General features: G+C 45.7%; 1 protein-coding gene across 1 annotated transcript; it reads left to right on the top strand.

Annotated features, from left to right (window-relative positions):
* The first annotated feature begins 714 nt into the window (after positions 1–714).
* LOC144284106 (uncharacterized) lies at positions 715–5,252 on the top strand. Its single transcript, XM_077848460.1, has 5 exons — positions 715–793; positions 2,333–2,519; positions 3,096–3,155; positions 4,050–4,243; positions 4,481–5,252. The coding sequence occupies exons 1-5, from the start codon at positions 715–717 to the stop codon at positions 4,987–4,989; spliced, it is 1,029 nt and encodes a 342-aa protein (XP_077704586.1). The 3' UTR covers positions 4,990–5,252.
* The last annotated feature ends 12,714 nt before the right edge of the window (positions 5,253–17,966 follow it).

The raw sequence follows: 17,966 nt of genomic DNA, 5'->3' as shown, positions 1-17,966 counted from the left end.
CAGGAGCCTAGGATCGTGGGGAGCTATTGCCCATCCCTGCCCCGGGGGGACTGTCATCTTCTGGGCCTCCAGAATGAGGGTACCGGTGCCCGTGTGTGTGTGTGTGTGTGTGTGTGTGTGTGTTAGGAAAATAATCCCTTTATTTAAAATACCAAAAATTCCAACAACTATAAGATACCACATGTAAAAAACAAGACATAGTCTTGAGATGTAAAGGACACTGTCCCTAGAAAGTGCCTCTCTTTTTCTATTATTCTTTTTTTTTAATTTGGCTAATGGTGTCTACTGACACATATTTGGAATGTAATCTATTTATCAGCCAGCTGTTCTGGCCCAATGTGGATTTAGGATTTTAAAACATGTGTGGCTTTAGAGCTGTATAATAAAGTATAATCTTAAAATAAAAGTATCTTTTTAAAAGACTCTTATCATCAACATCACTGGTGACAGCAATAAATAGCAGACATTGTAATAGGTAGTTTTTTGCAGTATTTTACAGGTAAACAGCCCTGCCATATAGGTAACACTAGTGTGTTAGTCCTGTGCACACAGGACCTCGTGGGCCTGGACGCATGTACACACCAAGGAAGAACGTGTGGGTGGAGGTATGTCCTGCAGGTGACACCCGCCTCCAAGGTCATAGATATGAGGCCTCAGTGGCCTGGGACGTCTGGGGGAAGCACCCGCTAGGATACTCCCTATCCCACAGGCAAGATGCAGACCATCCCCGACGGGCACAACGGCTTCTCCAGGGTCAAACCGGGGAAGACTGGACAGTCGTGTCTGAACCCAGGTGTGTGTCCAAGCTGGGGCCCTGGGTGCACACAGTCCTTCCCTGGGGCCTGTGGACAGGGGTGTGGTTGTGTCACTGTGTGCACAGGCCATTGCCTACAGGGAGGGGGGCATCGGCAGCACGAGCACTGCCCCTGCAGCTTCCTCCAGGAGTGGGTCAGGGAGGGGGTCCCAGGAAGTGAGGTCACTGCCGTGTCACAGAGCCCAACAGAACTCGGAACCCCGTAACCAGGCACCCGCATCCAGTGCAGCCCCAGCTCAGGCTCACTTGGCTGGAGACATCTGCTACTAGAAGATGTTCTCTTGCTGCCGGCCCACGTCTGGGGGCTCTGGCTCCCAGGAACCCCAGGGGTGCGGCTTGTTCCTATGCTGTAGGCAGTGGCTCCAGCATAGGTACCAAGGCGTCAGGGCGGTGATCAGGAGGCGCCGTCAGGTAACACAGCGCAGGCCAGGCCAGGCCCCCAGTGCCACCATCCTGCGAGCCCCATTCCTTCCTCCTCAGGTTCAGGGAACCAGGGATGTGTGGGCAGGTCACATGCAGGCTGGGGGACGCTGCAGGGCGGCAGGTTCCCCGGGGATCCCTTCAGGGTCACCCTGATGTCACGGTGGGCAGGGGGGAAACAGGGTTCCTGAGGTCCTCTACCCGCCCCAGAGTCACTGTGAGGCCCTGCAGCCGCATCCCTTTGCTGTCCCCGGGGGTGGTGGGTGCCGCCTGCACTGTGGGGTGTCTGGGTGGAGGCAGCTGGGGGTGCGGCCCAGGCGAGGGGGCCAGACCGGGTGCTGAGGCCTCCTGCCTGTCTGCCGGGCACTGTCTCCACAGAGCTCCACCCGGGACGTGGGGCGCGAGCGGGAGGAAGGGGTCATCTGCCCCACCGCCTCCAGGAGCAGGGAGGTGCCCTGCACAGCTAACAGAGGCCAGCGCGGGCTCAGGGTGAGTGCAGGGGCTGGGCCCCCCGACACCCGGGCCCCGATGCGGCAGGAAGGGCACCGGGTCCCAGAAGCCAGCCTGCTACCCCCTGGGCCCCCCGACACTCCTGCTCCCACATGAGTCTGGATCCCCTCCTCCCCACACCTGCCCCCATGGCCCTGCCCCTGCCTGGGCCAGATGCAGAGTCCCTGCGCACAGATGTGTGGGAACATCAGAATAGAGCCCTCAGGGGAGGCCTGGTCGCCCGGCGGTTAGCGCCTGCCTTCCCCCAGGCCTGATCTCCGAGGCCTGGGATCGAGCCCCGCCTGGGCTCCCTGCACGGGCTGCTTCTCCCTCCGTCTGTGTGGCTGCCTCTCTCGGTCTCTCTGTCTGTGTCTCTGGAGGTCCTTGTACTGATCCAAATATTTTGAACATTTATCCTCTGAGATTGTTTCTTTATTGCATAGTTGGTCCTGTTTGTGTAAGAGACAGGCAGGGAGCTTGAGTGGGAGAGGGAGCCCCAGCTCCTCAAGCCCACGGGGCCCCAGCGCAGGGCCTGCCGGGGCGGGATCCCAGGTCTCCGGGTGGCTCCCTGCAGGCTGCACGTCCCCTCTGTCCCACCTCAGGGTGCAGGGGCCGCGGCCGGGAAAGGGCATCAGATCATCCTGACCAAGCTCACCCGGACGGAGCTGCTGGAGCACAAAGTCCGACAACTGCTGCTCGCCTTGCAGCGCAGGGACGTCATCTACGTCCTCAGCTTCCTGGAAGATTACCATCAATTCGCCACCACGGACGAGGTGCTGGACCTGCTGTTCACCGAGTGAGCACCTGCCCCTCCGCAGCCCAGGGCTGGGCCACCTGCTGCTGGGGAGGCTGGGGATGGTGTGAGCTTCCCGGCCTCGGGCTGCGCCCCCGCCTGGAGCAGGGTCCCCCAGGGCATAGCGGGGTCCTGGAGGGCAGCCCCGGGGCCTGGCCTGTGGCGGGTCAGCTAGAGGGGCTGTGCCTGTGCTCAGCAGCCGTCCTCCTCCCCCGTGACCAGGCCTGTGCCTCCTCCCCTCCCTCCCATCACCAGGGTCCTGAGCGGCCTGTTTCCCCATTGAAAGGGAGGTTTGAGAGTCCATCGGGGGTCTGTGTCCTGGGGCAGCCAGACAGGGGAACCCCGGGACCCCCCAAGCCCACTAGGATATGGGCCATGGGCCTGGCCAGAGCCCTTTCATGCTCAAGCCTTCAGGAGGCCCCAGCAGGTGCGGGCACTTCTCCGGGAGCTGCCCGTGGCCCCACGCACAAAGCTGACGGCCCCCGGGGCTCCGGCCTAGTCGGGGTCAGAGGGTGAAGCCCCTATGATGAGAGGTCGCGTCCACAGGACGATTCATGGGATGTCCCTGTTTTCCTCTAGGTATGGGTGCATCGCAGATGCGTGGGGTAACAACGATGTGGTCCTGCAGTGCTGGAAACTGTGAGTGACTCCGTCTCCTGCAGGAGGGCCTTCCCTCTCCTGGAGGGCAGCGAAGGGGCTGTGGGGCCGTGGGGGGGCTGCCCCCTCACCCCACACATCTGCAATTCCCGTGACAGGGAAAAGGTCTAATGCCCCTTCTGGAAAAGAGCAAAGGAGAGCGGTGGATGGGGTGTGGGCTTGGTGGGAGGCACTGAGACCCCTCAGGGAGACCTTCTCCATGCCCCCCCAACCCTCTCTCTGCCCCACACCTGGAGCCCAGAGCAGAGGGGGTGGGGAGCATCGTACTCCCCAGTCTGGTGGCACCTGGACCCGGGGGAACAGCAGGTGCTCAGGAGGGCCGGTGAGGGCTCCTGGACCAGGCGGCCCCCGCCCCGTGGGAGAAGGGAGATTAGAGTCAGTGGAAGGACACCCCCGGGGGCCCTTCGGGAGGGAGGCAGCACAGAGACACAGGAATGAAGGTGGCGGTCCCGGGTGGCTCCTGGCAAGGCCTGGCAGGACACAGAGCCCGAGCCCTCCTGCCTTGGAGCTTCCCAGAGCAACAGTGTGTGCAGTGAGGGCAATGACAGGCCAGACGCCCCCCGTCCCCTGATGCCTGCCGGTGGACTTAAGGGGCAGGTGGGCAGGGACCAGGCTGAGGAGGGAGCCCTGCTTCCCCAGGAGAGATGCTGATGGTCACCCCGCTGGGCCTGGGCTCCCCACACAGAGGTTGCATCCCAGCCCCTCCTCGGGGAGCAGGCCTGTGGCAGGCAGGACCACCAGGTGGCAGGGGGACGAGGAGCAGGACTGGTCTCGGACACCCTGTGCGGAAGGCCGGGTCCTGCAGGGCTTCCCTGGGACACCTGCATGTGACAGAGCCCTGTCTTCTGATGCCTGTTCCCGCCTGTCCCTCCCCAGGGCCATGTCCTTCATGATGGAAATATGGTTGAATTATTATGGGGACGACTTTCATCAGTTCCCAGAATTTCCCTCCCTTATAAAACTCCTCCAAATACTAAGACAGCACATGCCAGGCACAGATGCGCATCTCCGGGCCCTGCGTCACCTGAGGCAATTCAGACGCCTCCATGCAGCAGAGCGAGAGGCTGGGGGTGAGGAGGACTGGGGGTGGCCAAGCTGGGGATGGGGGGGGCTGCAGATCCAGCCTCCTTGCTGCTGGACCAGGAGCAGGGGGTGGGCTCACACCCCACCCCATGGGCTGCAGCCTGGGGACACCTCTCAGGGCTCTTGCCCTCACACACGTCGAGTGGTGGGAAGAGTGGCCTTGATTTGGGAGGGACGTGGACAGTCTGTCCTGGTGGTGATACTTTGTCTTCTTGGATCTACAGCTTCGGCCCGAGGAAAACACCCTGAACCCACTCTGGAGCGCACCCCAGCTCCGACCGTGGGGCCTGCTGCCCCGTGGGGCCTGGCTGCTGGGGCTGAGGGCTTGGCCTGCGATGAGCCGCCTGCTGGGGAGGCAAAGCCCCTGCAGATAGTGGTCACTGCTGCCCTGCAGGAGCCCCCTGCACCCCTGGGAGCCCTGGAGGAGGAGCAGGCGCCACCCCCTGCTCTGGAGGTCGTGGATGTGCCCCAGCCACCTCCTAACTCGATGGAGCAACTGGCCTCGGGGATGGAGCAACCTGTTGAACCACCCGAGGAGCCCGCCCCAGCTCCAACTGTGGAGCCTGGGGAAGGTTCCGGGTCTGAAGGGATAGTGGCTGCTGGAGATGAGGACTTGGTCAAGGCAGAGATGCTGGATCCTGAGGTGAAGGTGGTGCACGTGCTGGTCGAACCTATGGTTCCCTGCCCCGATGAGGAGGAGCCACCTGCTTCCATGGCCACCCCGGAAGAGTAGGCCCTGGTGCCTGCAATCGGGGTCCCCAGAGGGCCAGACCTGCAACCTGCCTCCGGAACAACCTGCTTCGATCCGTTAGCAGCCCCCTGACCACCTCGGGGGCCCGCCCCAGCTCCCACCGCGGGGCTCGTGATGGCTGCAGCCCAACAGAGGCTTGCCCTCCCCTGTTATTTCACTGTTTCTATTTTTTGAGTTTTTCTTTAACCTGTATAATAGCTTATAGAGTTTTATTGCAATAAAGGATAAGTTAACTTCACACAAAATTGACTCATGCTTTTAAATTACACATCGTGGTACTTTAGGTCCATTCACAGTGTCAGAGGCCCCAGAGCCCAGGGCACTGGGAGACACAGCCGAGGATCTGGGGCTCCCCCAGCACAGGCAGAGGCCGGGAGGACAAAGGACAGCCAGGTCTCTCCTGCCACCGGGTGGCCCCGAGCTGTGCAGATCGTGCCCCTACCCCGGAGCACCCAGACCCCTGCACATTGGGAGCTGCAGTAGTTACTGTGGGAGCTGACTCCAGAGCTGGACAGCTGGCCACCGCTACTGTGGTTGTCCCTCCTGGTGTCACCCTGTACCTGGGCCTGAGCAGCGGCCTCACAGGATAAAGAATCCCACTGAATTGTAGACCTGGTAGAGGGCTGGGCAGCTCCCCCAGGTGCACACACCTGAGAATCAGCACAGCAGGCCCCTCCCCCAGAAGACCAGCTTTCCCTCGAAGGTCAGAGGAAAAACAAGTTATTGACCAAGCAGCCTGGAAAGTTCCAGGGGAAGTCAAGGGATTTACAGTATATGGAATCAGAGGATACTCCCCTTGTTTTTTCTTTTCTGTTTGTTTCTGTTGTTTCCCCACCCCCTTTTTTATTCTTTTTTATTTCTTCTTTTTTTTCCCCCTTTTTCTCCTTTTTCCAGTACAACATGTTGTTGGCCACTCTGCACTGAGCAAACTGACTAGAAGGAAAAACTCACCTCAATACTAAAAATCAGAAACAGTCCTCTCTCCCACAGAGTTACAAAATTTCGAATACAATTCAATGTCAGAAAGCCAATTCAGAAGCACTATTATACAACTACTGGTGGCTCTAGAAAAAAGCATAAAGGATTCAAGAGACTTCATGACTGCAGAATTTAGATCTAATCAGGCCAAAATTAAAAATCAATTAAATGAGATGCAATCTAAACTGGAGGTCCTAATGACAAGGGTTAACGAGGTAGAAGAACGAGTGAGTGACATAGAAGACAAGTTGATGGCAAGTATGGAAACTGAGAAAAAAATAGAAAGACAATTAAAAGACCATGAGGATAGGTTAAGGGAAATAAATCACAGCCTCAGAAGGAAAAATCTATGTTTAATTGGGGTTCCTGAGGACGCCGCAAGGGACAGAGGTCCAGATACTGTATTTGAACAAATCATAGCTGAGAACTTCCCTAACTGGGGGAGGGTAATAGGCATTCAGATCCAGGAGATAGAGAGATCCCCCCCCCAAAATCAATAAAAATCGTCAACACCTCGACATTTAATAGTGAAGCTTTGCAAATTCCAAACATAAAGAGAAGATCCTTAAAGCAGCAAGAGATAAGAAATCACTAACTTTTATGGGGAGAAGCATTAGGACAACAGCAGACCTCTCCACAGAGACCTGGCAGGTGAGAAAGCGTCAGCAGGATATAGTCAGGGTCCTAAATGAAAAGAACCTGCAGCCAAGAATACTTTATCCAGCAAGGCTCTCATTCAGAATAGCAGGAGAGATAAAGAGCTTCCAAGATAGGCAGAAACTGAAAGAATATGTGACCACCAAGCTGGCTCTGCCAGAAATATTAAGGGGGACCCTGTAAAAGAAAGAGGAAGTCCAAGGGAACAATCCACAAAAACAGGGACTGAATAGGTATCATGATGACACTAAATCCGTATCTTTCAATAGTAACTCTGAACGTGAATGGGCTTAATGACCCCATCAGAAGGTGCAGGGTTTCAGACTGGATAAAAAAGCAAGACCCATCTATTTGCTGTCTTCAAGAGACTCATTTTGGACAAAAGGACACCTACAGCCTGAAAATAAAAGGTTGGAGAACCATGGACCATTCAAATGGTCCTCAAAAGAAAGCAGGGGTAGCCATCCTTATATCAGAGAAATTAAAGTGTGTCCCAAAGACTGTAGTGAGAGACGAAGAGGGACACTATATCATACTAAACGGATCTATCCAACAAGAGGACCTAACAATCATGAATATTTATGCCCCGAATGTGGAAGCCGCCAAGTATATCAGTCAATTAATAACCAAAGTTAAGACATACTTAAATAATAAAACACTTATACTTGCTGACTGGAATATAGCACTTTCTACAATTGACAGGTCTTCTAAGCACAACATCTCCAAAGAAACAAGAGCTTTAAATGCTTCACTGGACCAGATGGATTTCACAGATAGTTACAGAACTTTACATCCAAATGCAGCTGAATACACGTTCTTCTCAAGTGCACATGGAGCTTTCTCCAGAATAGACCACATATTGGGTCACACATCAGGTCTTAACGGATACTAAAAGATTGGGATTGTCCCCTACATAGTTTCAGACCATAATGCTTTGAAACTAGAACTATATCACAAGAAGAAGTTTGGAAGAATTTCAAACGTGGAGGTTAAGGACCATCCTGCTAAAAGATGAAAGGGTCAACCAGGAAATCAGAGAAGAATTTAAAAGATTCATGGAAACTAATGAGAATCTTTGGGATGCAGCAAAAGCAGTCCTGAGGGGGAAATACATCGCAATACAAGCATCCATTGAAAAACTGGAGGGAACCCAAATACGAAAGCTAACCTTGCACTTAAAGGAGCTGGAGACAGAACAGCAAATAGATCCTACACCCCGCAGAAGAAGAGAGTTAATAAAGATTCGAGCAGAACTCAATGAAATGGAGACCAGAAGAACTGTGGAACAGATCAACAAAACCAGGAGATGGTTCTTTGAAAGAATTAATAAGATAGATAAACCATTAGCCAGCCTTATTAAAAAGAAGACAGAAAAGACTCAAATTAATAAAATCATGAATGAGAAAGGAGAGATCAGCACCAACACCAAGGAAATGCAAACAATTTTTAAAACTTATTATGAGCAGCTATACGCCAATAAATTAGGCAATCTAGAAGAAATGGACAGATTTCTGGAGAACCACAAACTACCAAAACTGGAACAGGAAGAAATAGAAAACCTGAACAGGCCGATAACCAGGGAGGAAATTGAAGCAGTCATCGTAAACCTCCCAAGACACAAAAAGTCCAGGTCCAGATGGCTTCCCTGGGGAATTCTATCAAACGCTTAAAGAAGAGACTGTACCTATTCTACTACAGCTGTTTAAAAGACAGAAAAAGATGGAGTACTTCCAAACTTCCTCTATGAGGCCAGCATCACCTTAATTCCAAAACCAGACCAAGACCCCACCAAAAAGGAGAATTAGAGACCAATATCCCTGAGGAACACAGATGCAAACATTCTCAACGAGATACCAGCCAATAGGATCCAAAAATACATTAAGAAGATTATTCACCATGACCAAGTGGGATTTATCCCCGGGATGCAAGGCTGGTTCAACACTCGTAAAGCAATCAGTGTGATTGATCAGATCATCAAGAGAAAAAACAAGAACCGTATGATCCTTTCAATAGATGCAGAGAAAGGATTTGACAAAATATAGCATCCATTCCCGATCAAAACTCTTCAGAGTGTAGGGATAGAGGGACCATTCCTCAGCATCTTAAAAGCCATCTACGAAAAACCCAAACAAATGTCATTCTCAATGGGGAAACACTGGGAGCCTTTCCCCTAAGATCAGGAATGAGACAGGGTTGTCCACTCTCACCACTGCTATTCAATATAGTACTAGAAGTCCTGGCTTCAGCAATCAGGCAACAAAAATAAATAAAAGGCATTCAAATTGGCAAAGAAGAAGTCAAACTCTCCCTCTTCCCAGATGACATGATACTGTACATAGAAAACCCAAAAGCCTCCACCCCAAGATTGCTAGAACTCGTACAGCAATTTGGCAGTGTGGCAGGATACAAAATCAATGCCCAAAGTCAGTGGCATTTGTATACACTAACAATAAGTCTGAAGAAAGAGAAATTAAGGAGTCAATCCCATTTACAATTGCACCCAAAAGCATAAGATATCTAGGAATCAACCTAACCAAAGGGGTAAAGGATCTATACCTGAAAAACCACAGAACACTTCTGAAAGAAATTGAGGAAGACACAAAGAGATGGAAATATACTCCATGCCCATGGATTGGAAGAATTAATATTGTGAAAATGTCAATGCTACCCAGGGCAATTTACACATTCAATGCAATCCTTATTAAAATACCATGGACTTTCTTCAGAGAGTTGGAACAAATTATCTTAAGATTAGTGTGGAATCAGAAAAGACTTCGAATACCCAGGGATTTATTGAAAAAGAAAACCATAGCTGGGGGCATCACAATGCCAGATTTCAGGTTGTACTACAAAGCTGTGGTCATCAAGACAGTGTGGTCCTGGCACAAAAAAAGACACATAGATCAATGGAACAGAATAGAGAATCCAGAAGTGGGCCCTCGACTTTAAGGTCAACTAATATTCGACAAAGGAGGGAAGACTATCCACTGGAAAAAAGACAGTCTCTTCAGTAAATGGTGCTGGGAAAATTGGACATCCACATGCAGAAGAAAGAAACTAGACCACTCTCTTCCACCAGACACAAAGATAAACTCAAAATGGATGAAAGATCTAAATGTGAGACAAGATTCCATCAAAATCCTAGAGGAGAACACAGCAACACCCTTTTTGAACTTGGCCATGGCAACTTCTTGCAAGATACATCCATGAAGGCAAGGGAAACAAAAGCAAAAATGAACTATTGGGACTTCATCAAGATAAGAAGCTTTTGCATAGCAAAGAAACAGTCAACAAAACTAAAAGACAACCTACAGAATGGGAGAAGATATTTGCAAAAGACGTATCAGATAAAGGGCTAGTTTCCAAGATCTATAAAGAACTTCTTAAACTCAACAGCAAAGAAACAAACAATCCAATCATGAAATGGGCAACAGACTTAAACAGAAATCTAACAGCGGAAGACATAGACATGGCCAACACGCACATGAGAAAATGCTCTGCATCACTTGCCATCAGGGAAATACAAATCAAAACCACCATGAGATACCACCTCACACCAGTGAGAATGGGGGAAATTAACAAGACAGGAAACCACAAATTTGGAGAGGATGTGGAGAAAGGGGAACCCTCCTGCACTGTTGGTGGGAACGTGACCTGGTGCAGCCACTCTGGAAAACTGTGGAGGTTCCTCAAATAGTTAAAAATAGAACTGCCCTAAGACCCAGCAATTGCACTGCTGGGGATTTACCCCAAAGATACAGATGCAGGGAAACGCCGGGACACCTGCACCCCAATGTTTCTAGCAGCAATGTCCACAATAGCCAAACTGTGGAAGGAGGCTCAGTGTCCATTGAAAGATGAGTGGATAAAGAAGCTGTGGTCTCTGTATACAATGGAATATTCCTCAGCCATTAGAAACGACAAATACCCACCATTTGCTTCAACGTGGATGGAACTGGAGGGTATTATGCTGAGTGAAGTAAGTCAATCAGAGAAGGACAAACAGTGTATGTTCTCATTCATTTGGGGAAAATAAATAATAGTGAAAGGGAATATAAGGGAAGGGAGAAGAAATGTGTGGGAAATATCAGAAAGGGAGACAGAACATAAAGACTCCTAACTCTGGGAAACGAACTGGGGGTGGTGGAAGGGGAGGAGGGCGGGGGGTGAGGGTGAGTGGGTGACGGGCACTGAGGGGGACACTTGACGGGATGAGCACTGGGTGTTATTCTGTATGTTGGTAAATTGAACTCCAATAAAAATTATTTTATTAAAAAAAGAAAGAAAGAAATTAAGGGCTAATAATAAAAAGAAAAAAAAAAAGAACAGGTAAAAGTGCATAAGTAAGCCTAAAGAAAGAAAGCTACTTATGATGACAGAGACAATAACTAAGTATATAGAAAGAAACATACAATAAGGAAATCTGCAAAGGAATAAATTATTCATTTAAAGGGTTAAATTGGAAACAAACAAAAATATCACACAATACCAGCAGAAACGCATATATTTTTCAGAGCACCATGATTTAGGAATGCCTTAGAATCTTAACCTCTTAGGCCAGACTTATTAGTATGGAGTATTTTCCAGGTATCATTGTTTTTAGGTTGAACTGAATAGATTCTTGTAAGTTTTTTGGCCCTCAATTTTTAAAACATAGTTACTTTGGACTAGGGGTACATTACAAAATAAATATTTTTAAAAATTGCTTAAACACACGCACACGCACACACACACACACAAAACATCAAAAACACAGCAGGATTAATTAAGAATAAATGAAAGGAAACATGCTAATATCAAGAATAAAAATTGGAAATTCACTTTAAGTTCTGTAGACATTTCAAAACAGAGTATTTTAGAGCAACTTTTATAATAATAAACTTATAATTAAATTATAGAAGTTGTTTGAAAACCAATCTTAAGTAAAAATAGTAAAAAAAATGAAAACTTTGCTGTATAGTTTTTAAAAATTGAATTTTAAACTAAAATTCTATTCACATATGGCTTGTCTTATTAATTATTCATATTTAAAGAGAATATTTCACCAATTGTATGTAAGCTTTCCTGGAGAAGAAAAAGACAAAAGAAAAAAAAAAGAGGCTCACTATATTGCTACAGTGAGCCAACATAATTTTAATATTAAAATCTGACAAAACATAATATGGACATAAAATTACAGACTAACGTATTTTATTAGCAAAGAGGGAAAAAATGTTAAAACATTAGCAAACTGAATCCAGCAATATATTTAAATAATGATATGACCACGGAATGAAAGGAACAAAGAATTACTATTATAAAATCAATGGATTTAATTTATTATACAAACAGAAAAAATAAAAAATATGAACATCCTAATAGATTCAGAAAAAGCAAATGATACAGTTGGGCTCCCACCTTAAAACTTTCCAAGCCAAATCGGGGCACCAGGGTGGCTCAGTCAGTTAAGCATCTGCCTTCAGCTCAGGTCATGATCTCAGGGTCATCCTGGGAGGGACCCCTGCATGGGGCACCCTGCTCAGTGAGGCGTCTGCTTCTCCCTCTCCTTCTGCCTTTCCCCCAGCTTGTGCTGGCTCTTGCTCACTCGCTCTCTCCCTCTCTAATACGTAAAATCTTTAAAAAAATCCCAAGCCAAAGGATAGAATGAAACCTTGAAAAATCTGATAAAAATTTTTTTGGCTGAGATACTCGCTAGTTATCAAATACCCATGTGCTCTTGCATATTCCCCATCTTCCAGTGTAGTTAAGTTGACTGAGCCACTTGTTGATACCCAGTCAAAAATCTGTGAGCAAAAGCATGGACTACCTGGAACATCAATCATCCTCCAGTTGTCTTTCTTTCAAAGAAGCAAACATTCCTTGTAAAATGAGAAAAATCACAGATGGAGAAGAACCTTTCAGAGCCATAGTCACAGAACACAAAATTCACTCTGCTTGATTTCTAGAAATGTTTATTGTAGGATACCATAGACTAGAATGAGTTGTATTTCCCACTCCCTCTGACTGTAATAAGGGTAACATTTTATAATGAAATAAAATAGCATTTCATTTTAAGAAATGGGTTAAGTCAGTTAAGTGTATGATTCCTGGTTTTGGCTCAGGTCATGATCTCATGGGTCTTGAGATGGAGCCTGGATTGAGCTCCCAGGTGAGCAGGGAATCTCCTTGAAGATTCTTTCCCTCTGTCCCACCCTCCTGACTCATACATGTATTCTCTCTCTCTCTCTCTCTCAAATAAATAAGTCTTTAAACAAATAAGTAAATTAAGATGTTATTTATTTCTACAAAATTCTAAGCATTACCTTTTTTTTAATTTATTTTTTATTGGTGTTCAATTTACTAACATACAGAATAACACCCAGTGCCCGTCACCCATTCACTCCCACCCCCCGCCCTCCTCCCCTTCTACCACCCCTAGTTCGTTTCCCAGAGTTCGCAGTCTTTACGTTCTGTCTCCCTTTCTGATATTTCCCACACATTTCTTCTCCCTTCCCTTATATTCCCTTTCACTATTATTTATATTCCCCAAATGAATGAGATCATATAATGTTTGTCCTTACCTTTTTAGTCAGCATAAATGAAGTTTAATGGCATAGGTAGTAAAAACAGATGCTTGGAAAAAATAGCACTAACCAGGTGTAGTCTTCAAAATGATATTCCTCTATACTAAGTATAAAATCATTTGCCATGAATGGATCTCTGTGGGTGCCTGGAGAGTCCTCTGAGTAGTCTATGTGGTCCTTACCCCTGCTATGTACAATTTAATTAAAACACTATTAGCATGATACAATTGTAATTTGCCCTCCAGTCATAATAAAGTAGTAGACTTTTTCCCTACATGTAGTAAAACCTCAAAACTAATAAAGATAATATTTGAGAAAAAATATAATGGAATTTATGTGGAATTATGTAAAAAGGTGAGGGAAAACAAAACCCTGATGCTAAATAAGAAAAGCCAAGATGATGAGGAATATCAGTCATTAACAGAGAGGTAAAGTGGATGATAAATAAAAGAAAACAACAGAGGATAAACTAAGAAATATCTAAAACAAACAAACCCCAAAACAAACAAACAAAAAAAATAGCAACTCCAAACAAGCTCTAATATATCGATGTTAAAAAGTAAACGAGGTGGGATCCCTGGGTGGCAGCGGTTTACCGCCTGCTTTGGCCTGGGGCGCGATCCTGGAGGCCTGGGATCGAATCCCACGTCGGGCTCCCGGTGCATGGAGCCTGCTTCTCCCTCTGCCTGTGTCTCTGCCTCCCTCTCTCTCTCTCTCTCTCTCTGTGTGTGACTATCATAAATAAATAAAAATTTAAAAAAAAGTAAACGAGGTTTCAAAATTCTGTATTGCTGTGAGATTTTTTAAAAATGCAGATTCCTGAACTGAAATAAAATGCAGAGGAAGAAATCATAGAATATGTATTTTTATTGTTTTATTTTTATTTTTTAAGATTTTATTTATTCATGAGAGACACAGAGAGAGAGAGGCAGAGACACAGGCAGAGGGACAAGCAGGCTCCCTGAGGGGAGCCCATGAGGGACTTGATCCCAGGACCCCAGGATCACAACCTGAATCAAAGGCAGATGTTCCACCACTGAGATACCCAGGTGCTCATAGCACATCTATTTTTAAAGATACTTTCATAACAATAATGATAAAGATTAATTAAATACTTGTGAAATGCCAGATATATAGTTAATTGTTCCAAATCATTATATTATAAAATTGTCCCAGCAACTCAATAAGATATATACTGCTGTTCCAATTTTATCAACAAGTGAAGTTATTGGGGCTAAAAGAATCACTAAGTTCACATACAATAAACAGAAGCTTCAGAATTCAATTTCTATTGAAATTGCATATTCCTGTCTGACCTGTCTGACTCCAATGCATTCGCTTTTAAATACCACATAAAATGCTTTCTGTTATAAGGCACTATGTTGATGAACATATTTTTTAGGAAAGGAGATTTCAGATTTTAGGAGACAGATACAGAGAAGCACAGATGTATTGTCTGAATATTTTACAATAATTAAGTCTTATGCTGTATTTATCAATGATCCTGATGATAAAATAAGTTATCAAAAAAGGGAGGAATTAGAACAGCGATCCCTGACCAACAGGGTTCTACAATGGGAAAATAATTAATACTTTATTATTACAATGTGTTAACCCTACCAGAAATTGTGATGTTAAAACTAAGTAAGGACATCAATTTAATACATAAGACATAAATGAGACGTCCTTCTTCCTCCAAATATACATGCTAGCATCTTATCACCTTCTGCTCTGTTCAGGAATCTGGTACAATAACCATTGTTTTCAAGCATGATTAAGAAGAGACAATGAGAGACACAGATTTGAGTATGTTCTAAGAATCACACACCAGGGGGCACTTGGGCGGCTCAGCTGATGAAGGGACTGCCTTTTGCTCAAGTCATGATCTGGGGTCTTGGGATGGAGCCCCATATGTGGCTCCCTGCTCAGCGGGGAGTCCGCTTCTTCCTCTCTCTCTGCCCCTTCTTCTGCTAGTGCTCTTCCTCTCTCTCTCTCTCTCAAATATATAAATTAATTAATTAATTAATCAATTGATTTAAAAAATGAAAAAAAAATCAGACAATTTACTTGAAAATGTAACCAAAGAGGAGAGAGAGAAACTACATCATGAGTTTCTGTCATATTTATTTATTTATGACCGACACACACACACACACACACACACACACACACAGAGAGAGAGAGAGAGAGGCAGAGACACAGGCAGAGGGAGAAGCAGGCTCCATGCACCGGGAGCCCGACCTGGGACTGGATCCCGGGTCCCCAGGATCGCACCCTGGGCCAAAGGCAGTGCCAAACAGCTGCTCCACCCAGGGATCCCGAGTTTCTGTCTTTTAACAATTATCCTTCCTGCCAGCAAAATCAAGATGTCTGATTATTTCAAATCCAGGTAGGTAGTTCTTTGTCTTGGGGACTGGGAGAGAGAGCTGGAAAATCCGATGGGAGAAGACAGGCAAAAGAAATTTTCTGGAAATGAAAAAAAAAAAGTCTCCTTCTGTATATTGAAAAACACCCTTCACCATTTTGTCACCCTACTCTCTGTGTACACACCAAACCTGGGTGGATATAGCTAAGGACCTTCTCCAGTGTTCCACCAAGCTGCTGAGCTAGTTAGATCAAGACCGCATTGACTCGTATGAATAAACTCACTGCCTACCCCAAGCCATTGAGGCTAGTGTGTTTTAGTACTGAGAAGAGGATGGATTTTTATTTTTATTTAGGATGGATTTTTAAAAACACAACGTGATATATTACTATTAGTCTGTTTTTGCACGGCAAGACAAAGCATGGTCATGGCAAAGCAAAGAACAGCTTATCAACAATATTTATTTCTTATTCATTGTACATGAAAATTGTTGGTAGCTATGGGTTAACGGGGGGTTATTCTGCCTGTTTTTTCTTAATTCGAGGATCTAGGCCAAAAGAATGGGTTCTATCTAACCCATACTGTTCTCTTGCTTACAATGGAAGTGCAAGGGAAGGAGAAAAATGATCCATGCAAATTTGTGTTCAGATTGAAGTTTGTGGTTAGAGATGGGATGTATCTTACCTGCTCACGTCCGAATGGCTGAGCGAGTAACACGGTCAGGCCCTACATCAAGGGAGCAGGCAAGTATACTATCTTCAGAGAGGGGAGATAGAAGAACTACTTGCAAATGAAATGTAACTTCTCACAATGTCTATATTATGAAATGTTTCCTTTAGGGGGGGGACACAGAACTTTGTAAACACATTCATTAATATGTCTTATACAATAGGAACCTTCATCGTAGGAAGCATAAGAAGGAATGTAAAGAAAGGTGACTTTAGGTCAGTTAAGGTCAGATTTTCTGCCAAAAGTGTGACAAATATTTGAGCTGAAACCATGATCTAAGTTTTTGGTACACTAAGAATTTTGGATTTCAGAGTTTCAGATGCGCAATTGTGGAATATTTTAACATGCTTAAGGCAAACAAAATTGTGGGGCAACTTGGTCCATTCTTTTACATTTAGCCATTCCATAGCTTTGTATCTAAAGTGCCTTTCTTAGAAAAGGCTAATGACTGTCACTTAATATTCAGAATGATTGAATTGTAATTGTCTTTGTCTTGTAATTGAGGATTTTGCTCCATTTTATGTGTATAATTACTGATATGTTGGTTCAATGTACTGTCTTACTATTTGCTTCCTCTAACAAGTCTCACTTGTTATATTGTCTTTCTCTTTGCCCTTGTTTTTCAACAGATGTAACTTTATGGGGAGTGGAGTATTTATTTTGCTTCTTATTTGCCTTCTTACTTTTTGAACTTGAGGAATACTGTATTTTGTAAGTCCTGGAAAACTCTCACCGTTAACTCTTTGAATATGGCTTCTGCCCTGTTCTTTTCTTTTTTTTGAACCTTAGACCATTTTACTATGCTTCATATAGTCTGTTTGTATATTCATGAGATCTTCTTTCCTGGAAGAAGGAATTTCCTCCTTTCTATGTTTCTGTAGTTCTATCTGGATATTTTCTTCAGGCCTTTCTTCCCTGTGGCTAATTCTCTCTCTCAGTAACATATACCAATAATCCTATTTCTTAGTGAAATTTTTTCCTCCAAGTGAAGTGAATGATTTAACATACACATGCGATTATATATAAATGTAATATGTGTGCTCATGCCACATGACTTTTTAAAAATTTTTATTTATAATAAGTATAATTTCTTTTACCAATGGACTGGACCCAGTAATATGTCTTCAGCCCAGTGTACTGGTCCCATCTTCACATATGGTCTGGTCCTTTGCTTTAAGGAGATTTCTTCCTCTACTTCCAATCCCTACTCACTTACTAACACAAAGGTTTGGGATACCAGCTACTACATGGCCGGAAAGGGGTGAACGAGGGCAGCTAGCTGCAGCACCATCTCCTCCTACACAACCATCACATGCTGGGGGATGCCAGGGCTCTGGTATAGCAGGCCTCTGATGTAAGCCCTAGTAGGACAGAAATATCCAGGAATTCTGCTCTGAGAACAGCACACTGCCTAAGTTGCAGTGTAGCAGCAGTGATTTATTTCATAGGGATTTTGTTCAGACTCAATAAGCCAATGTATATAAAACCATAAGAACACTGCCTGGACCACAGGAAGCACACCATAAATGTTACTTGTTAGAACTACTTTTTAATAATTACTAATTACTAGAGAGGAATTTTTGCAAGATCATTCATGAGTTCAGTGTTCAACGCCTAAAATTAAAAAAAATATTAACGGCTATGTTATTATGCTATGTGATAACTAT

This window comes from Canis aureus, chromosome 15, assembly GCF_053574225.1.
Source record: "Canis aureus isolate CA01 chromosome 15, VMU_Caureus_v.1.0, whole genome shotgun sequence".
NCBI lineage: Eukaryota > Metazoa > Chordata > Mammalia > Carnivora > Canidae > Canis > Canis aureus.
Note: the sequence above shows the minus strand (reverse complement) of the source record. Positions and strands in the feature narration are given on the sequence as shown.